The sequence below is a fragment of the Oxyura jamaicensis genome, chromosome 2 (genome assembly GCF_011077185.1).
Source record: "Oxyura jamaicensis isolate SHBP4307 breed ruddy duck chromosome 2, BPBGC_Ojam_1.0, whole genome shotgun sequence".
Taxonomy (NCBI): domain Eukaryota; kingdom Metazoa; phylum Chordata; class Aves; order Anseriformes; family Anatidae; genus Oxyura; species Oxyura jamaicensis.
The window spans coordinates 9,251,813-9,274,903 of record NC_048894.1 but is presented as its reverse complement, the minus strand read 5'-3'; the positions used below and the strand labels follow the sequence as shown (position 1 = coordinate 9,274,903).

General features: G+C 34.4%; 1 protein-coding gene across 1 annotated transcript in view; it reads right to left on the bottom strand.

The window, feature by feature from the left end:
* The window catches only part of UBE3C (ubiquitin protein ligase E3C), a 79,303-nt gene that overhangs the window by 39,670 nt on the left and 16,542 nt on the right, over window positions 1-23,091 (bottom strand). Inside the window, exons 7-16 of the mRNA XM_035316682.1 lie at window positions 21,494-21,647; window positions 20,561-20,781; window positions 20,081-20,235; window positions 18,323-18,510; window positions 11,692-11,778; window positions 10,805-10,962; window positions 9,799-10,031; window positions 4,700-4,804; window positions 3,643-3,730; window positions 114-211 (exon numbers count right to left, since the gene is read on the bottom strand). Of these exons, the coding sequence (XP_035172573.1) occupies window positions 114-211; window positions 3,643-3,730; window positions 4,700-4,804; window positions 9,799-10,031; window positions 10,805-10,962; window positions 11,692-11,778; window positions 18,323-18,510; window positions 20,081-20,235; window positions 20,561-20,781; window positions 21,494-21,647 (1,487 nt within the window). The remainder of the gene's footprint in view (window positions 1-113; window positions 212-3,642; window positions 3,731-4,699; window positions 4,805-9,798; window positions 10,032-10,804; window positions 10,963-11,691; window positions 11,779-18,322; window positions 18,511-20,080; window positions 20,236-20,560; window positions 20,782-21,493; window positions 21,648-23,091) is intronic.

The following is a 23,091-nucleotide window of genomic DNA, read 5'->3' as shown; positions in this document are numbered from 1 at the left end:
CCTGTCATATCCTTCTGTAGGGAAATGATCCAGTTTCTACTTAGCTAAGTGCTTTTTTTACACTTACTGGGGAAAAAATAAAATAACAGCACATTAAGTTAGAAATTAGGTACCTTTACTCTTTCTTCAAAAGGAACTACAAAAGGTAGCTCTGTCAGAATTGCAAGTTGTCGTTCTTCAGATACGGAGAGAGGTGCTGGTTCCAAACCCACTTAAAATAGAAACAATAATTTAAAAAGTTTTGGAAACAACATTTTAAACATTTTTTTTAATCAAGTGACTCAACTTATTTTGCATAAAAATACAGACATTAAAGTAGTTTATTTACTAAACAGTAGTGCAAAATCTTACCTTTCTTTAAATGTTAGTTTCTACAGGCAACCTGAAATAAGCAGTCTAAACACATTGAAAAGAAAATGTGTTGATAAGTACTCCTGCATTTTTAAGTTTCTTCAGAAGAAAAAAGTTATCTTCTTATTACTGACATTTCAATTTTTCAATTTAGAAAAAATACATCACAGAAGACAATTAAGTAGTTTTAAGTAATTATGATTTTCATCACAGGAACACATAATATTCCTATCTCAATGATGAAAAGAGTTTAAAAGTACAGCACTTTCAACTACAGCATCTACTTTCAATCAAACCCTTTTAGGCATAAAAGCTATGAATTAAACCAAATCTAATTGAACCAACAGAAAAACAGCATTTCAATGTGTTCTCTCCCCTAACAGCACGGCTACAGTAATGACACTATATCCTAGTGAGTACTGAAATACTGAAAAGAACGTCAGAAATTCTATAATTTGCTCAAGAAGAAAAGATTAGAAAAGAATTGAAGAAGCCCTAGCTAGAGAGGAACACAATTGCATGCAGTTCCCAAGCCACCACGCAGCTCTTCTGAACCTCCTTGTACACCCTTATACCTTAGGGTGATGCACAGTAGAGGTAACAATCCTGCTCTAACCTCATGGGAAGAACCTCAGTTCCTGAGCACCTATGAGTGTAAATTAATTAATTGCAGCCAAAACATGGTATTGCTTACCAACTAGATTTTGTGATTAAAGTCTACCTAACTTCAGTCCTACAGGGGGACAGGGGGAGATAACTCTAGCTACCTTGTTTCATTTTCATCTTTAATATCCACCTCTTTTAAAAATAAAAAAAAAAGCTCTCAGAGCCTAGACTATTTACAGACAATATTATGAAACTGAGGTAACTGCTTCGTGTTACTACTCATTCGTAAAGGTTATACTCACAGTTTCAGTTTCTCCTTTGGCTCCTATACCTGTGGTGCCCAGCTTCTTGCTGCCCTTCAGCTACTAGGCACCTCACTATTCATTAATTATATGTTTTGTTGGGGTTTTTATTTGTTGTTTTATTCTGCTTGTTTTCTTTTCTGCCCTTTTTTTCTTCTTCTTCTCAAAGCACTTTAAGTAGGGATATTTTAAGCACCAATTTAACATGACATGACCCAAACACACCACTATACTTGATGTATATTCATTTGGGGCAGGTTCCAACATTGCAAGCCTTTGGAATCTCTGATAAAATGCTTATCTGTGATTACCCTGAGTTTACTTAGTAAACATTTTTAATTAAAGTCAATGTATTCTGACTATTAAGCTAAGGGTTAAAAGCATTTTAAATAAAAAGTGCATGTACAGCAAAGGTAAACTACTACATGACTTTGACAGTTCAATTATTCCAGTCAATTAGTCAATTTTATCTGCATTTCTCCATCACAGCCTCTTTCTTTAAAAAGAAATATGGGATGGAGCCATCAACAGAGGGCATTTAGAACTCACAGTCTGCCATTTAAGTAAATGAAAACGCACAAATAAACATGGCCATATGTGATTCAGCACTACTTTCATGCTAATTGGCTTTAACCCAGATGGAGTCAAGAGGGCTCATACAAGTCACTTGCATGTTGTTACCTGCTTGTTTTCACACATTCATGTTGGCTCCACTTTTTTTTTTAGCCTGATTTCTTATCAAAGAAAGCTTATATGAACGTGGTATCATCTTTTCTCACCATTTTCCCTCCAACACACCTTCTGAACTAACCAGCTGAATTTTTAATTCGACAGAGGAATAGAGGATTCAAAAATATTCTCTTTTGCAGTAGTTTGCAACAGGGTGGAGAATAGAAATTCCTTTAGTGACCAGATCACAAAACAGCAAGGAAAGCTCAGTTTTTAATCAGCTCTGCTCAGTATGTCTATTTGTCTGTTTGACGGCCAGCCAGCAAAATTAGCACACGTAGCTCCACACAAGGCCATAGCACACGTGCTCCTCATCCACCAATTGCCCAAACCAATAATGGAACGGAGGGAACTGATGCTATTCTGGGAAGGGAGATGAGGGAGAAGCTTGGGGTACTGTATGAAGGGAAGGAGATGAGCAGACTAATAGCATGGACAGAATCTGGGAGTAGTAAGTGTGGAAAGAGGTCTGACACTGGGGAGCTGCAGATGGAGGATGGCAAGAGTAGAGCTGTTCAGAGGCATGTAGGTCAATGGAAGAAGCTGGTGTTACTCTTAAAGGGTCTGCATGAGACAGAGAATACAAGCCTATAGAAGCTGGGCAATACTTAAAAAAAGTGCAGGTTTCCAGCATTTTTTTTCTAAAACTCTTGCTTTTAAGATTTCAGATTTTAAACCGTTTACAGCAGGACATTTCCAAAGAGAGAAACTAAGCTGAAAAATACCAACAAACCAGTTGTTACTTTATTAGTCTAGTTACTGGGCAATCAAAGTAAACTTATACCATTACAGCTATTCACGTAACATTTATCATTAACAGAAGTCACTAGGTTTCAGCCTTGGACAAAGCTGTTAACAATCCTGCAGAGCTCTACAGTAGCACTCAAAGGCTACAGTCTTCTGTAAACAATCTCCTGTATCTAGCAGGGATACTCAGGCAGATGACATCATCTTGAAGCACAGTATGTATGGACTCTCACAAATGAACCCTTTTGCTGCTTAAAGGCCCCATTTTTAATTCTTCATTAAAATCTTCAAAAGTATTAGTGATTTAATGGTTATTTTACCTGAGCCGTAGCAAGGTAAAATTCTAAAATAGTGAAGATACAATGGCCTGAAAAGCAGAAACAGACCATCCACACGAGCAAGCACACAGTCTAGATATTTTGAGTTACTCAAGAGAAAAATTTTCTGCCTTATCCAATTAGAGGCAATGCTTATAAACAGTAAATAATGTCCAAAATTATTATTATGGTACCAACAGCCTGTTAGTTATAGCTCAATAAATAAGTTTCTTCACAGTTTAAAGGAAAAACAAACATTTTATGTATTACACAACCTTATGCATTTTATATCTTATGCAACTGTCTTTTATATATATACACACACACATATATTTTTAATTACCTATCATTTGTACACCTCACTATTTTACCTCATAAATACAAGCAAAAACCACTGGAAACTCGAGGAAAGCTGTTACACAATAAAAATTCTGAAGAGAAATATATACAAATAAAATTGAAAGATTGCTTTGCTTCTGGTTAACACTTTAATATAAAACATTCAGCTGAACTCTATCAAAAGTATGTTTTCCTTGCATAAGACAAACTTATTTTAACTTAGTAAAGCAAACAGACTGGCGACATCTTACCATCCAAAGTAGATTGCAATGGTCCTATTCTTCCCATTCTTCTGACTCTCCATACATGCCTAGCAGATGGCACATAGAGCTGTGTAACCTAATAGCAACAGTATTTTACAGTTAAACATTATCTAATTACATATTAAGTATATATATGAATTATCACATCCAAGAGGGTATCTGAATCCTTAAGTACCTTCAATTCTAATCCTTCTTCCTTATACATGTACCTTAAAGCTGAGCTGTAAAATTAATGACAATCTAATATAACATCCACATATCATTTAAAAATACCATGAAATGTCACTTTAAATTCTGCTAGTTAAGATACTACAGAACCTTGTTTGAATGTTGAGATGTGAAATAAATTCCCTTTACTTTAAACCAAGAATTAGAATAGCATTGCTGTTTCCTAAGCCTAAGAAGTCACACAGAGTAATGGCAATCTTGAACACAAGGCAAGAAAATGAAATCTCACCAAACAAAACAGAAGAATCTATTGCTAACTGTTCCCATGCACAACTCCTAAGAGTTAAGACATCTAACATTTCCTGGTAGTTTACCTGAGGTATAACACCTTTTTTAAGCTCAAACAATGCCATTTTGTTCAAAAACTTTTAGGAAAATGAAGTAATTTCTAGCTGAGTTAAATACAGCAATGCTACTGAATTTTATTTTAGAAGACAATTTTGAGGTATGTTTTCCTCTAGAAAATAATTACTCCTACTTTGAGAAATGCTTAAAATAACTGGAAAATAAAATGAATCAAAATGCTACATTATTTTCAATTCTCCTTTGTTATAAATGGAAATTAATTACAATGATGCACTGTAGAGAAGGTTCTATTTCATGGCATAACAACGTGATTTAATGTAAAAGTTTCTTAACAGATTTGAGACTTCTGCATTCCAGACAAATGCAGCATTAGTCCGTGTTTTAAACCACATGAAATCTGTGTAACTTCAATGTCTCTGATATTGTTAGGAATCAAGAACTTTACCATTTAAACTGTAGCAGCAGTAAGACTATATGAAAAAGATGTGAAAAAGAATATTAATACACTTACCTTATCTGCTTTAATGTTTTCTTGCTCTGAGAGCCAGTGATTTGGTGGACAGAAATTTCGCCTTGTATCTCTAGCTTTCAACATTTTCACCAAGTTTGTAATGACCTAGGTGTAAGAAACACATACATTCAATATACATTTAGTACTGTGAATGAAACTCTATAAATCAGAAACTAACTGAAAATCTTTCAGTAATGTATGAAATCAATACTTTTTATTCAATAAGTTATAAGAGCTTGCTTTTATACTTAAATACTTCAGAATACCTTAGAATATGAGTAAGTAATTGCGGTTCGCTACTAAGTCATCCAAAAAAACTGGCTTATTAAAGTCTCATTATAAATTTTAAGAGCTAGGAGTAGGTAATCCTAGACTACCCTTCAAAATTATATGCCATTTTAGGGAAGTTTAACGTATCATTATCAACATTAAATTCCACCTTTAAAGAAAGTAACACCTAACTGGGTCATTTAACACTTTTTTTGCTTATATAGATTTTTCTTTTTGGAAACTTAAACAAATGCATAAATGTATGTTTAGAAGAGACAGGTATGTACCAATTCTTTACTACATCTCATTCCAAAACATATTCTGAAAAATATGGCTGATTTGTAAGTTTCCTTTGTCCACAAGGAAAAGGATTCTTGTATTTCTGTGCACCATTTTTCAAGGAAAATGATCCACAGAAGAACAAACTTCTGCTTACCATCTCAAGACAATGAAGATCACATACCACAAGACAAGAAAGGTCACAAACCACACCACACAAGACAGATCTTATGGATCAACTAATATATAATAGTAGGTACCCTTTAGACATGACAGGTATTTCTGGCTATAGTTAATAAACTTAAGTAACTAGCCAGCAGAAGATTGCATAAAGTGCTCTTTAATGGCCAAACTACAGAAGTCAACATCAACTCCAGAGAGTACAGAAAGAGAGGGCAGAAGCATTAAACTGGCAGCCCAGCCTTACAGCAAGAAGTTACAACTCTAAAGTACAGGAAAGACTGACTACTTCTAGTTGCTGCATTAGCATACTAAAGCATTTCTAGCTAGATGTGCCTCAGAAAAATCATAACCATCTGCTGATTAAGTCACCTCACTAGACACCAAGGTGACTGTCCCTGTGGAAAAACAAACACTGATGGTTTTAAAGGCAAGGCACTACACTGTTGGCTCCTTTGTACTGTCAATGTTTTCAACACCAGGTAGAGAAAGATCATCTTGTCTTGAAGGAGCTACCAATTTATCACGTGAAACATCTCTTCATAGATTGTCTCTATTAAAACAACTCCTGGTGTGACTAGGTCAGCTGTTTATATGGTATAGGTCTGTATTCAGCTAAACTCTACCCTAAGATTCTTAACGGATCCAATGTGCCAGATTCATAATTAAAGATGCTTCTGAGAAGCACCTATGCCAAGCCTCCTGGAGAACAGATTACAAAATGACCACTTCCAGAAAAAAAAAAAAAAAAAAGGTAGATACTCTTCTAGTGGTCAGGGTAAGAACCATAAAAAGTTTCTACAATGTTAAAAATAGACACGTGGTGTGGCTGGTTGTAATTTTCATGTAACGTATATACTGTGTTATGTTGTAAGTAAAGCCCTTTAGGGTGTTAAAGTCAGCATAAGCCCCTTTCCAACAGAAAGTGGAAGCATTTACCCAAAAGCTATCTGCTGAAGAGATTTTTGCTTATCAGCTGAGGTATAGTATGTGATGTGTACACCCTTGCACCAACCAACCACAAACAAGCACATTAGCTGAAACCACTACATTTAAGTCATTTTTTATTCACAAGAAGCTCTAATAACGAAAGGTAATTCTGTCGTTATTATAATCACACAATCAGAAATTGAGAAAACAATAGAAAATCAGCTTATACACATCTGCGTAACAAAATTAAACTACTGGGAAAGTGTTTATCATGGCCACTGGGGTGACTTTGCAATTTTAGTATTTTTCTTGACAATTTCCTGCAATCCAGAAAAAAAGATAGAGCTATCAAACTAACAACTACTCCATCACAAACACAACCATCACACTTGGTTGCATGTCTTCTACCCAGAACTTGTTCAATACATATGCAAGACAGAAACAACTTAGTCCAACAGTAAATAAAACAAAATTAAGTGGGATCAATGAAACTTTAAATCAACAGCCTTAAAGAAATTATCTCTGCTATGAAGAACAGCAATCTGTTTATCAACTGGAGTACTTGAAAAACGAATAGAAGGAAAACCTACACAAAGCTCTTCTGAAGTAACCTTGCTAAAAGGTCTTAATAGGCAGGTGTCAAGAGTAACAGAGTTTAATGGGCTTTCTGAAGGAATCTGTGTCTACATATGATACAAAAGACCTTTTTGAAGATCCAGTTAGGCTTGAATAAAAGAACACAGAAGAATGCTACTTAGAGAACTGTCTGATTACACAGGAATTTTCATCACCTTGCCCTTATAAAATCTAGTGCAGGTGAGATGAGTCACTGAAACTCTGTGGTACCATTACCACTACAGTTATGAAAAAAAGAGGGGGGAGGAGTACCGCATGAAGAGCATGCTAATAAAGTGTTTTACAAGCAGGGAGGATCCTTAACGAAGATGAATCAAGTTAGGTGAGATTGCTAGTATTCTGAGTGCCCATTTATTCTGTAGAAGGAACTCCAATCTAAACTCAAGGTTTGTTTGCAAAATTTTGAATATATGTATTTTACTGGAAGGAAAAAAAAAAACACACTTGAATAAATAACATTACAATTGTAATTTCTTTCAAGTAAAGCCCCAAGTGCAAGTAACCCTCAAAATTGTAATTCAGGAAAAATGACAATTTAATAGGATTAACACAAGATATCGATGTCAATCTTATTTGACAAAACTTCTTTTCATGTACTCTAAACTTAAACTCCTTCTGCAGAATTTCTAACAGTTGACTACAAGTCATATTACACCAGCCATTCTGCTGAATACTCTTCACATGTAAATCCTACCATTTCAAAGACAGCCAAGCTGTGAGCAAATAAGCGTGTTACTGTCAGCAGTCCCTGTTTTCAGGTTTGCCCTTACGCTGCAGCAGGAATGCATTTCATTAGTCTCAGTGGTATGGAAAACATGCAAAATAAGTGTGAGAAGTTAAAGCATGGATGATAGGGAAGGAATGTGCCTTTTTCCTCCGTATACCTCTTGCAAAAGCTTTGAAAAGGACAAGGACATGTCTCATATATTTGATGTACCGTGAGAAAAAAAAATATTTCCTACTTCAACACCTTAAATTAATGATGACCTATTTCAGGTGGGTTTTTGTTTGTTTGATTCTTCTTTTTTGTTTTGTTTTGTTTGTTTTTTCTTTTAAGAAGATATTGCTGCCTGCTCACTGGCAAGAAGCTACTTGGAAGCTGCCCTCCAAAGCAGAAGTCTTCTTGATGAAGTAAACTTTAGTTGTACTGAATTTTTATTTGAAATGATAACTTTCTGAAGAAGTAAACGAGAAAAAAGTTATTAACTACATTTCTGGGTAAAACCAGAGCCTTCAAGATACTCTCAAGATTTACATTTGTAATTCTGCTATGAAAGACAATCCTGCCTCCTGAAAACAGAAAGACTACACCAAGTTCAGACAAGTTTAATACCTGACTGCCAAAGTGTGATAGAATAACTTGGGATTTTACAGCTTGCTGAATGAAAGTGCAATATGATCAAATTCATTGGAAATGTAAGAAGCTAACAAAAGGATTACATAAGACAAACTAAGGAGAATAAATAGAGGATGGCATGTTATAAATTGAAGACATGGAAACACCCCTAGTATTCTGCTCTTCCCACAGAAATAGACATATTGGGGTTTTCACTTGTGACCTTTAAATTGAAAGTTTATTTGGCAATTTAAAGACAAGTAATTAAATTAAATCGTGCAAACATATATTAGATCAATCTGTGCAAATTACAGATTCAGTGGTGCATTAGGACTGTATTCAATGCAATCAAAACATTATCAGTTACTCTCACTGCTATTAATGCTTATGCTCATAAGTGAAATGTGTTGTAAAATCAGACAGAATAGGCTGGATAGAGGCTATCTTAGACTTGTAGAATGAATAAGCATTCCTTAATTAGCCCATCAGGTTAAGTGCAAGCCTTAATGGGCCTTTCCTAAAGTCTAGCATGACATCTTTCTCCAAACATGGCCAAGAAGAAAGTTCCATTAGCAATATTAATACAAGCTTAGTTGATCATTTTCATTCAATTAACTTCTTTCAATTAAATAGATAGCTTGACAAAAGCAGTGATAAAAGACCTGAAGGGACAGCTGATGACTCGAACTGAACATTAGTGTGCGAGAGGTCGCCAGTATTAAACGGACTGTAAATCTACCATTCAATTTGGAAAATGCATTTCTTCTGCTCCCACTTCTTTAATGAGCAATTTTAGCTGACTAGATATGTTTGCTGCAGAATTTTCATGACAAGTCAAGCACTCCTTTTTTTCGGCAACAGTTATATTAGGTCTTTTTCCTGCCAACATTTTCAGCTTCTCTTAACTCATGTCTTAGGATGCCACGGACAAACTAGCAGAAATACATTGGTAGATATCCAGAAATGATGAACATTAAGTTTCAATTTGCTAAGCCAAATTTGCTGTCTCCTTAGTATTCCAGCAAGCCCAAAAGGAGTACCACCATCATACTGTACTAAAACACCAAAAAAACAGTGCAGACTAGTAACGATTTCGTGAAGCCCCTAATACTGAAGTACCAGAATCACCATATGATTCACACTTATGTAGTGTTTTATAAGCACATATTTAATTATCTTGCTGAACAGGATTTGAATTTTAAATATATTCTGTATGATAACTTTTTTTTTTAATAAACACAGTGAACAGGAAAATTAAATTAAGACATAATAATTAAGTTAAATAATTTGTTATAGTTACCAGAATTACTCAAAGTTTAGCCTATACAGTAAAAATCAACCTTCCCAAATCCACACTCCTGCTAAGAACTGTAATAATAGTATAATCAGGAAAACTAAACTGTACCCAGTCTCATATATTCAGCCTAAGTCTGAAAATTTTAATCTTTTGAAAATTGACACAGCTTACCTTGAATAACTGAATCCACCTTTTTTGTTCTGTCTGTATACATTGCTGCATTTCTGTATTTTTTGTTACTCCAACACTTCTAAATGCTGCAATATATTCCTCACGAACTTCTGGTTTTGTTTCTGGATAAGCCAACTTTATGATTCCTAAGCACGCATCTCGAAGGCAGCGTGACAGTATTACAAGCTCTTCTAGTGTAAAAGGCATCATTGATGATTGTCTTTGACCTACAACTACATAAAGCACAAGCTGAACTTACTTTCAATAACCATTTCTTAATTTCATTATTAAAAAACACTGATTTCATTGGAACTCTGATATTCATACAAAATCTAAAGCACAGAAAAAAACATCACACAGAGAACGAGTACACATTTATTAAGGCAATCAAGCCCTGTAATTGTTTACAGACAACTATTTTATTTACAATATTTTCTTCTCTTTTGTGACTCCTGCTATGTTAAATGTTTGAATTAGTCTACATATTCAGTCCACAAGACCTTCATTCTTCACTACCTCATTAAAAATTATCATGATTAAGAACTTCCATATCAGACCGTGCAAAGCTATGGTTCCCATGGTACAGACCATTTTTTCACTTTTTTTTCCTAAATGCAATCATCATGAAAGAACCAGATGACAGCTGAGTGCTCGGGGGACTATCTGCAACTCAGCCCAGAAAAGCCTTCCCCACAAATGTCAGCAAATCATTGCCCAGGGAACCCTAAAGCTGTAAATTCCAGATGCTAAGCAATTCCCAGCAAATTGATATGGCAGCAGCACATTTTTTCTAGAATTGCCATGTTACCGGCACATGGTGAATCTCCATCTTGTATGAGAAGCAGAAGGGGAGTAACAGCCTCGCTTCTTAGCAGAGGGTCACCCAGAACAAACTGGATTGCATGGATTTAGTTCTCAAAGTCTGATAGTTCCTCATTTTAAGTAGCTTTACACAAAAAACAACGTTTCACAAATCATTGTTATATAGTATGCTTGAAAATCTCACCTTCTATAGGATCACCAAAGAATTCGTTATCGTGAATAGAAATAAGTGAATGACTAAATAAAGAACTAAAAAGGTAGAAGAGAGGGATAATTCGACTAGAGTCTTCTAAAGACATTGGAGAGCCTCTTGAAATCACTTGAAGGAGTGGCACCATAGACCTTAAAATATAAAAGGCATAATTAAGAGACTTAATTAAATACTTATAAATACATATTTATATTAGCTTCAGCATTCTAGTAAAAATACTCAGTAGCAGTTCCTAAAACAAAGTAAGGGCTGCTGTCTCAGTTTAATAATTACTGTGGAACATTCCTACAAAATAAGATTACTCTCTTTAAGTTCTTGTCACTATTCTTGTAACTTGTAGTATTTCAGTGTCTTGAAATACATCAAGTTTAGTGTTAACATAGACTGCAGGTACTTTCTGGTTTAGAACAGAAACAAAGCAAAAACATGTTAAGTAACCTGCATCTTCACACAAACTTGTAGGTTCAATGCCACAGTTCATGGGAACATGCTTCTGCCACCATCACTTTCTGGACTAGTTAAGTATATGTGATAAAACTGACATATTTGGGAGGAAGTACTTGGGAGTTAAGCATTTATTATATTGATGCTAGTAAGCACTCCAAAATCTACAAAGCATCCATCTTATTTTAAATCAAAATTTATTTACCTATATTTTTTTTAAAACTGTCCAATTTCTAAGATTTTGCTTAGTTTTATAAAATCATAGAAACTCTGAGGTCAGTAAAGGAGGAGCTAAGTAAACATTACAGCTTTGTTTTCAATCACTTTGCAGAGTGCCATCACACCATAAATCATTTCATTTTCTTTCTATTAGATACTCTTTTAACAAACAGTTTCAGAAATGGTATAATACATACCCTGTAATCATTCGCGTAGTCATTGAAGATATCAAATACCAAAGATGCCTCAGGAATCTGGCATTAAAGGCTAAACTATAAAGAAGCCTGAAAGAGAAAGTTCAAATAAATCGTGTCTGCAAAATAGCGTGATCACAAGACACAACGCTTCTATACGAACTTCTCTGTCAAGCATTTATCAAACATTAACAATTCAATCTTTTTTTTTTCAGGATGGGGTTCTTAATTCTAATCAAATCTGATGACAGCCCCAAAGCTGAAAAACAAGCACATAATTCTTGTACCTAACACAAAGTTTCCATTAACTCAGCAACAAACCACATGATACAGACCCAAATTTGCAGTGTACCACAGAATTAAACATGCATTAAATAAATACAACATACCAGTTATTTTTCTGGGAATTTTTGAAATTCTACTGTGGAGAACTACATTAACTAATAAAGAGGTCAATTCAGTGGTTCATCTGACATTAATATACATATAAAAATTGCTAGAAGTACATTAAAACAACTTAAAATTGATACTAGAAGCAACTACAGAAGCAACTACTTAAAAATAAATGTGCATGTTCACAAATAAGTTCATACAGGACTGACTTTAACCATCCTACTTCAGATGTGATTTGGGATGATAAACTTTTTATAGAAATGGGAAATAGAATCTTAAAATGGAATCTTCTTAGAATCAAAATATGTCTGTTTTATCCCCTGTTGGAAGCAAGATTGATAACAAATATCAGTTGAAACATTTACTGTCTTCTAGAAAACCAAACAGGACTTGTCCTATTAAGCTATCATTTCCCTGACACTGAAGAACTATATTCAGTTACCTATCCTAAGTGCTACTTTCCAAGGTCTCCTAATCACTATTAGACTAAATAGATACTCAGGTCTGTGCTGTCTCTCAGAGGTCAATAGCTCCATAATATCAACATTTCTCATGACCAGGCACACAGGAGGTAGGAGGCTGGGAAACAGGAGCAGGGAGGATGGACAAGAAGGGTTGTCTGAGAAAACATGATTTATTACAGACCACATGGATAAATTAACTATCACCAGATGGCAAAAGGGAAGTAATTTTCATTAAAATTCACATTTCATTATGGAAAAAAGTAAAATACTCAGCAAACACTTAAACGTTTGAAAACAGTTTAAGCAACAATTCATTTAAAGACATTAAAACAAAAAACCCTACACACCCCCACACAAACACTGCATAGTGTCATATGCCTCTAGGCCCTCACTCACTGGCCATTTAAGCCCTGTGGGCTCTTTGCTGCCTTCTCTAAAGTACAGCCTCTCATGCATCCACACAGCTAGTCCCTTCTTCGGGCTTTCATTCCATATGCATCCACCAAGCCAGTTGTGCTAGGATAAAGGAGCACTTGTAAAAGGCAGAATTCTACACCCAACAGAGAGGTACAGGGAGTCTGACATAGAATGGGAGCATGCAGGAGAAGGAAAGATGGAAGACAAGGAACAAGCTTTGTAGTGCATTTTTGCTGTAATATCACTCCTCTTGTTTCAAAACGTTCAGATTTTAATTCCTTGCATGTAATATATAGAACAGTACCTTTAAAAGGAACTGGGAGCCTCACACGCTACAGAAGTTGCACGCCAATGAACATTACTAAACTTGAGTCTAACTTTAAACAACTGCAGCTAACATTATTTTTACAATAAAACCTTACCTTTAATTAAGTCCTACTCTAAGTATGCAGATTTTTTTTGAAAAAAATCAACTGAATTTGACCAATGAGAATTTAACTTCCTTCTAGATTCACATTATTTTGACATCTGGGTACAAATTGTGCATTATCAAGTAAGGAAGGGCTGGTTATATCAAGATAATTTACAAAAGAACAGATTTATATCCTAATGCTTAAATATCTGAATAATAGCTTAGATATCTTGGTTTCTGAGATGAAAAATTTCTTCACTGACCTTCAGTTTTCAGCCTCATATGTGAAATAAAAAGTAATTTGGCACAGTGCCGTTAAGTCTCAGAGGACTTCCAAGTAAAAACTTGTTAATTTTACAATCATCCCTGGAAATTATGTAATAGTTTCAGCAGAAATTAACAAACATTATGGACACTGAACCTATAATAATGTAATTCATTTTTTCATTCTAGCAATATTCAGCAATAATGAAGGGAAAAAAGGACAAACCTTAAGAGCTTATAATAATAACCTCTGACTAAGTTTTACCCCTTTTTATTCCATACTGGTGATTCAGGCAGCCAACTGTAGCAGCTGCTACATTTCGTGGCGCAATTCCAGAAATACTGACTGCATTCAACTTTCATGTTTCCCTTCCCTGAACATCAGGTTAAATACACCATGTAACGATGGTAGGCTATATGATAACATCTTCTATTTAGTCAATACAAAATACCTAAGAAATATGAAGTAGATGAATTCATCAATTCTAAAGTTTCCATGCTGTTACGAGAAAATAAACATGAAACTGCAAACTAAATATACAAGACCTAATTCACCCTTAAAGAAAAATCATAACAATCACCTAAAATATTATCCATTGTCAAAGGAGTGACAGCAGGAACAACCTCCTACCTTCCAGCCCCAAGCACAGAAACTGTCTTTCAAAGATAACTGTATGAAACTAAATAAACAAACAGTGAGAAGAATTATCTTTGCAATGGTTGGAGAAATCGCAGCTGTGCTAAAAAACGTTTCAATAGTTTTGACTTTAAGTGAAAAAAAATAATCACACATTTTAGACATCAACTGAACTTAATGTAAAGCTTGAGTGTCCATGCAATCTTGCTCACTTTTTTCTTTAAAGAAACAAAAAAATACTATCACTAGAAAGGAAAAAAAAAAAAAAAAGATAAATTATTTCTCTTTTTATTTACATTTTTATAGTCTTAACTCAGGGGTTCATTTTCACTAATTTGTGCTATCCTAAAAACAAACCAAGCAGCTGAAGTTTAAATCCTGAGTTTTTACTCCTCCCATCTTCTTGTTCTGAATTTTCTTGAAAAATCTTACTTACCACTGTAGTTTGGAAGAATAATAATTTTTCAACTGAAAAAAATTAGAAGTTCTTCTTATGAAAGTGAAAAAATGAACATGGTCAGCTCAGGCCATGAGACAGTTAAAGTCACTGCAGAGATTTCTGTTAAATATCTGTTTTAAACGTACTAAATTAAATTATGTGCTCCCAAAAGTATGAACAATCATTTACTTAGAACCTTGCTTCTCTCCATAGGTATCTAATTGTTCACAAAGGCCACATGATTTATGTGTACTTGCCAGAAAGGTATTTTGGGCACCTCTTTTTTTTTAAAAAAAAAAAAAGTGTTGAATTCCTCCTGTGCAATGGGACAGATTAAATGACCCATTAAGCTTAATTTAGCTGAGGCACCACTACAAGTTAATTAGTTAAAGGCAAGATTTTCAGTGGAGGCCATAAATTGGGCCCAGTTTCCCACTGAGACCATTTAAGTTAATGAAGAGGATACAACAGATCGAGAGGAGCTCAGCGGGCCGATAAAGGTCACTGCTGCAGGGGCAAGAGCTTTTGACACTTCGGGGCTGTAAGGTGTCGCAGGTGAGGGATGGCACGCACAGCCACCCTTCAGTGAGCTGCACCTACACTACTCTGCAAGCTGCCTTATGCTTCTGCCTCTCTTCGTGTTGGACCAAGAACACAGAATGAAGCTTAAAAAGTGTTAAAGCTTTATATGCAATTATGATAGTTCAAGTAAAATGCATGCATGAGAAAGTTCCCCAAAGAATTACTGCAATAGCCTTATAAACAGCCCAAGTATCTTCAGCACTCACATGAAGATAGGCTGCTCGTGTTACGCTAGAACAGCAGTTTGCTAAATAATTCCCAACCACAGGTTAAACCACAGGTTAAGATTAGCAGTGTTACGTAAATTAAACTGTGTTAATGTACAGTGACTATTAAAGAGCTAAACTAAGATTAACGATCACCATAGGCCACCAAGCAGATGGCCGATAACCAAGTGCCAATGCAAGCACAGTTCACGTTGCTGTTTAATATTAAGCCCTAATGATGACCTAAAGTCTATGGGATTAAATTATCCTACCTAAATATTTTGCAGAATCAGGATTTACTAGTTATTTGAAGTACAGCTTTGATGAATAAAAGCCTTGCAGATCTCTTCACAATGGTAGTGACAGCTATACTCTAAAATTCAAGTGTTTTTTTTAAAGAAAATATTTTATTCAATAATATGTATTAGCTTTAAGCTTTACAGAGATGAAAGCTCTGCCCCTCTGAAGAGGAATACAATTCCCAATGACTGCATTACAATCACAATTTTATTCTATACCTCTAATCTGGCTTCCTGAACAGCAGCTACTGCTCTGTTTTTCTAGCTCTCTGGCCTTATTTTTTTTTATTCAGCTCGCTTGCTTCTTTCCAGAACATATTCAGAATTTACTGATAATCTCCTAAGGAGGACTCAAAGCATTGCTTTTTCATAATCCAACTTTGTTGATACACAGCAACTTAAGAACGCTAAATTAAAAGTTTTTAGTAACACTATTTTAATGCACCACTAGCTTATGGAAAAAATAATAATAATTTCAGTCTAAAATAAATATTTTACTTACTATCAGTACCACAGAAATAACAAATACTCAAGCAGGTATAAATTATCAGCTTTTTATTAAAGAACAACCTCTTCTATCTTTGAAACCATTTGACCCAGTATGTTTTAAAACAGAAAATAAGAATTGGAATTTTTGAGCTCTTAGAATACTTAGAACACAGTAACGTTAAATAAATTATTTTTGCTTAACTAAACTATTTCTACATGGTTCTATTAGCTAGATATACTTTATTCTGAATATTGTCATTAAAAAGTTCACTTCAAAAAAGATGAAGGATCTTTCAAAACATTATCATTAAATCAGACAAAATTATTTGGGCAATAACAAAATCAGGCAAAAAAAAGTATGTGGAAATTAATGAAGAAAAGTCTTTTAATTGTCTTTGAAATGGCAGTGCTTATTACCTTTACAAGAAGCATCATCAAATACCCTTTGAAAAGCACTGAAAAAGAACATTTAGAATAGCTATTTGGAAAATTCAGCCAGGTCTAAAAACGCACTGAGCAGGACAAGAGATTGAAAGATTGACATCTACTGACATAGTCATGCCTGACGAAGCCAACATTTATGATTGGCTTGCAAGTGAGAACTATTAAATAAACGTCTACTTTAATTTACCAAATATTTGTATGAATTAATTTAATTTTGACTGAAAATAATCCCATTGGTATTACTGATAAAATTTTCCGTATTTCTTAGTTACTTTTAAAATTGGCAAATTCATTTATCTTGGAGCTACTCAAAAGCTAAAACGGAAGGCAGTTTACATATTTTAAGATGCTGACTAGAGTTTCCATCATTTCTCAGTTTATCCAGCGTGTAACTAGCTTGTTACCACAAATAATTGCAAAGACCTAATACGGCTTTTCAGAGGAAAAAAGATGCCATGCTCATACACGTAAATTTCTGGGTGACTTCTTTATTCACCAGCAAACCTCAAGTCAAAGCAGCAATGCATTTAAACACAGTAATTACTATCCAAGGCAATGTACTACTTGCAACAATAAAGCAGCCATACTAATTCAACTGCTGCTATGATCTTCAGGTCTCACATCCTGCTCTAACACAATTAGTCTACAAAGAACTAATTACCCTAATCGAGCAATCACAGTTTCACTGACATCTTACTTCCTCTAACAGCTATAAACACCACTGGGTGAAGATAGCACCAAATTAGTTTTCTGTATCACTGTTTACAATGCAGTTTGAATTGATTATGTTTACAACATTCCCTAAATACTTAGTTTACTACCAGCAACTACATACTTACTCAGAACTACTTGTACCACAATAGTTTTAATACTTATGGGTCTTTGATGATAAAAGGGTAAAAAATTTTCCACTGTTAGTGACACCTGTGTTTTGTAGTCTTTGTAAAAGAACAAACTGTTTACTTCCACTTCAGGTTCCAGAGCCCTTCCCAACAACGATTTTCAATAGGTAGGAATTGTTTTAACTTGTAGCAAGGGACATGCTGGTTATATATTGAAGGGTAGAGAATAAAGCAGTTTTCGTGCTCAGCTAGCTAGAGTGGACTGTGTAATCCGTATCACTGAAAGTTTTGAAAGCAAGCTAGACAAACTTCTGCTGGAATGACACTTAACACTGCCTCTGAGCAAGAAGATGGAAAAACTGCTCAAGAATCTTTCCAATTCTATTTGCGTTTGATTTTCTGATCACAAACACTATCTATTCAGTAGTATTTTATCATCGTGTTGGTGACTAACGTGTTTTCAATTCACCAAGAAAACCAAGGGTTTACACTTCTGGATTCTGTCATCAGTCCATATGGAATAGAATGAACAGGAAGAAAAATAAATCAGAGAATGAATCCAAGAATGAATTCACTCTTTGGTTTGTCCAGAATTCTTATTTAAATTCTGAAATTCTTCTTTATTTCAGCTGATCATTAAAGAACTCAGAAAAAAAAATACAATGTATTTAAATGAGTCAAATTTATCCAGTAAAAACCATTTTACATCTGTACTACAGTTCAACATCACTATTACTTGTACTTGCCTGACTTTTGGCACCATCATTCGGTGTTGTACCATTAGTGTATGGCAGATTGATGCCATCAAGGTAAAGACCTCTTCACTAGCTGAATCTCTCCAAACCATATTCAACAGGGTGTTTGTCTGCTGCTTTGTGTCCAATTTCTTTAGACACTCCTCAGTTATGTACTGAATTGATATTCTCCCATCACCCTACAAACATAGAGAAAAATGTCAAGTATTTTTAAAGATAAAGTATCCCCTTTTAAAATATATATACATTTCAGAATTTTACTAGAACATTAAGATTTATTGTATGATAATATATCACAAGCATATCTGTATATCCTAGCAGTTTTCTTGAGAGTATCACACTTAAGAGCCAATTTAAACCCCTAGGAGGCAAGTGTTAGATTGGAGTATTAATCTTTTCACTTAAACCAGTGGAAAAGATTCCCTTTAACGTAAGCATGCTCTTCAACACTCAGATACAATAAAGCAAGATCCTTTATTGGCAAAAAATATTCAAATAATTATCTCTACTCCACTGACATCAGTCAGTATTGGACATGAAATACAGAAAAGGATGGCTACAGTAAGTTCCTTTACAAACAGTATTTTCACAAAATCCATGGGTTAACAAACAAACTTCTGGCTGACTAATACTTCTTGTACTAGCTTAACATGTGTATACAAAGAGAAATCCTCTCCCCTTTTTTTTCTTGTTTGTGTGTTTGTTTTGTTTTTTCATTTCCTCTCTCTATCCAGTCCAACATAGCAAACCACACTCTGGCTCAATGAAGTATAAAAGTTATCCAAGTTCTTTTGTTGTTGTTTCTGGTTTTTGATTGGTTCTTTGTTTGTTTCATGTAAGATGGGCATGTGTGAAAATATGGCAAAAAAATTAAAGACCAACAAAAAAAAACACAGGAAAGAGAAAAATACACAACAACAACTAGTATTACATATTGAAGTCTCCTCAGAGCAGATCTTCTGTAATTTACAGAGTACTGTAAAGTTAACAGTAAACAGCAATTTATGCTTTGATTTTAACCTAATCACCTCTTAAATGTCACCAGTATCTTTAAGGCACAAGCAGCGTCTGGCAGCATTTACAATACATACAGTGTATGTGGCCAGTGAATTAAATATTGGAATACTGGCATCTAGATTTTGGATAGAAAAGATTGAATGCTTTATATTTTGGGCAATGCAGTATTAACTGGAAGTAAAAAATAAAAAAAGCAGTTTATATTCACCTTATCCTGATAAAGATTTCTGGATAACAATAACACGCTACATCTAAAAATGCAGAAATAAAAGGCTGCATGTATCTACCAAGAGTATGGCACACTCAAATCTCCGTCTTAAAAACAGTGCATATTTCAGAGGGAGAAGGAAATGCAAGTAAACAGTAAGAACCAGATACTTTAGAAGAGCTGGTATGCTTTTTGCTTTTGATTTCAACACTTAACTAACAAAATGACAAAAATGCTTGAATGCCTAAGAGAGAAATCCAGAAATCCCAGCTCAGTGTAGGGAAACAAAGTCATCCACATAGCTGTTTGTTTTCCCTTGTTTTGTTTTGATGAACAAAAATGCACAAACAAAACCCTTATTAATTTTATTTCATTACTGTGAGCAACCATCTACTTTTAAGAAATAAATATGCTTCCTGCTACAGGTAACTAGAAGAATACTGGACTTAGAGTGATCATGTTTTTGATTTGCAGTTACTGCTACTATAAATCAATCTCATTCAAGGAAATTTGGTACTGCTTACTGGTGTAGTTGTCATTTTACTGATCTCTTCATCCTCATCTTCAGAATCACTGGTTGCGTCCTGGCAATTTGTACCAGCACTAGACACAGGCAGCTGAGAGAGAAAAGTCTGGAGTACCCTCAAATATACAAGTAGTCCTTCCTCTGAAAGGGATCCTATACATTGAAATATATATATAATATATGATAAATATATTATATATAAACATATACCAAATACATTGAAATGAAAGATCATTAGCCAGACAATACTATATTATAATTTACTAGAATACCTGACCAAAACCACACTATGCTGAAGCCTCCCAATTAAGGGTGTATTTTGCTGAAAATGGTACAAATGGCTAATAAATAAAACAGATGTCTCAAACACTTGTATCCACTGTCTTTTTATTGCTAAGCAACTAACTATGTTATAGAAATACGTAACACACTAACTCAAATATGAAAAAACAATGAATAGGCCATTTAGCTTTCTCACCCAAATACGTTTCTCCGACAGTTAACACAAAGTAAAAAAGCCATGGGGCTCGATCACTGTTTCTCAAGCATCCGTTTTCTGCTAATAATAGTGCATTCAGAAAGAGTTCATAAGGGAAAACGGTCTGCACATCAGCAAGCGCTGGAATGATGAAGTGGAATATCTGATCTGTAAAAGGTGCTGCCACAAACTCCTCTGTGAAGGCTGCAAAAATCTGTTGCCTAAAATGAAGAAAACATGTCTTTATAGAAAACATAGGCAATATGTCTTACAAGTACGTCCATGGAATGACTGTTCAATTTTGGAAGTTTGAACACATTCATCATGAATGCAAAGACACTCCACTAATTCTGTGCCAATAAACTGAATTTCTCAGATTTCTCAAAAAGGCACTTCCTATTACATCCTCTCCTGATGATCTTAGATGTAATTTTAGCCTTTAAACTTTTGATGAACTCATGGAAAACTACTCTGAAGTTACATTTGTTGCTTATAACCTTGCAATAAAAAAATAACTAAAATAATCCCGATTGGTCTTTTTCCCACCCCAAAAATAAAAAAATAAAAAACACTGTAACAAAAAAATATCACATGCAATACAGCCAGAGCTTCATTTTAGTTCTGTCTTTCAATATACCTGATTCTTTCTCCTTGTGAGCTATGACTTAGTTATTTCTCTTCACAACACTTAGTTCCTCTGTCACAAAATTCTTGTTAATTCCAAAGGGTTTTGTTTTTACTTTATTTTCCATTTGCCCTTGGCTGTATCTTTATTCTCAAATAAGTTTTTCCACATGTACCTTCATATATAAATCATTACTAGTGCAAATAAATCAAATTGCATTGCAAAAAAAAGCTAGACACTTACCAACAATAAACTGTTAACCTCTGACAATAGTAAGTATACAAATAGCTGGTATTATTTTTACTTACCTTGCACCTTCCGGACAGGAGCTATATGTAAAGTGCAATGGTTTCAGAACATTCTCCAGAAGTATTTTTGCAATAGGGACTCGAGAAACATCCGAATACTCAATACTCGATGGAAGCTTATTGTTAATTAACAAATAAAGCGACCTGTAGTAGCCTACAATAAAAGCAGTATTTTTAAAATATCGTATTACTTTTCTTCTTTTCTTTATAAAACAACATATACTTAGCATTTGTAACTTCAAAGAAGTATTATTCATTCCATGAAGCTTTATTTAGGAAGACATTTTTCAACAGTCCAAGTCACATTCACATAACTAACAGGAGATATCAGCAATATCTTTGAAAACATCTCAATAAAATCATAGATAACCACATTCAGAGTCAGTTTGACTTCCAAAAACTAACCAATTCTGCTGATAAAGTGAATAATGCAATTTATTTTTTATTTTAAAACAATGGCCAAACCATGGCATCTTACTGCTAAGAGCCTTGTTGCCAGAATACCTCAATTCTACAAACACCTTGCTTTAGGAGACTGAAGGAAACAATTAGTGTTCCAAAACAGGAATCTCTCAGACAGTAATAAAATGTATTACCACCCAAGCCATAAAGATTTATACAGAGGGTAATCTGTCTCGCTGTCAGAAATCTGTTTTTGTCTCACTACAGTACAAATGGAATCACGTGATTTCATTCTTCTTAATCCAACTTCCTCTTGTTCAATGAACTCCTAAATTAAGACAAGTTCCACTACTACAGGAACCACTGTAAATGCATAAATAACATTCATCTGTCTCCTTGAGAAACTGAGTCCCTTTGTCAGGGACTGTCTACCTTGACATATAATACAAGAAATGGAAGTCACCGTGAGGAATGACTTGGCAATGCTGTCAAGATGCACATGGAAGACAAATTGTATGCAAAACCATATATTAATAAGAGCTGACTACTGATTCTTTACAACTTAACCACCATAAATGATGACTTATGATAATAAAAAGACTGTACATTGGCATTTGCACACAAATGATTCTTTCTATTTTAGTCGTAAACGATTAGAAAAATGATTTTTTTGGACTAAAATTTATGATTTAACATATTGGTAAACCCTCATGTGTCAGTTGTAAGAATGGAATATTATATTAAAAGAACAAATATAAAAGTTATTTGGGAAGATATTATACAGCTAACAATGAGATAAGTACAAATACTTCTGTAGTACTAATTATGCCTATACAAGTAAAATAAAAGTGCTACAGTAAAAGTCACATTTTATGCATAGTAACTTCAATATGTAGTAGTTGCACACATCCTTAGTAACAGAATAAAGACAGCCTCGTCCTTCTGAATATATTTTAAGACCCACAAATACAGAATTATTCCAAAAATTAATTAATAAATTGGAAAGTACACTTTTTACATTTTATACCAATAAAGATGGATCAAAGATATTTCATATTGCTTTTGTCACTTCTGCCCATCTACCAGTCTTGCAAACGCAAACAATACCAGAAAAGCAAATAACTTTTTTCACACATCCCCAGAGTAATAAAGTTTTTTCAAGACAAAAAATAATTTAGGTGACAACGACACAATTC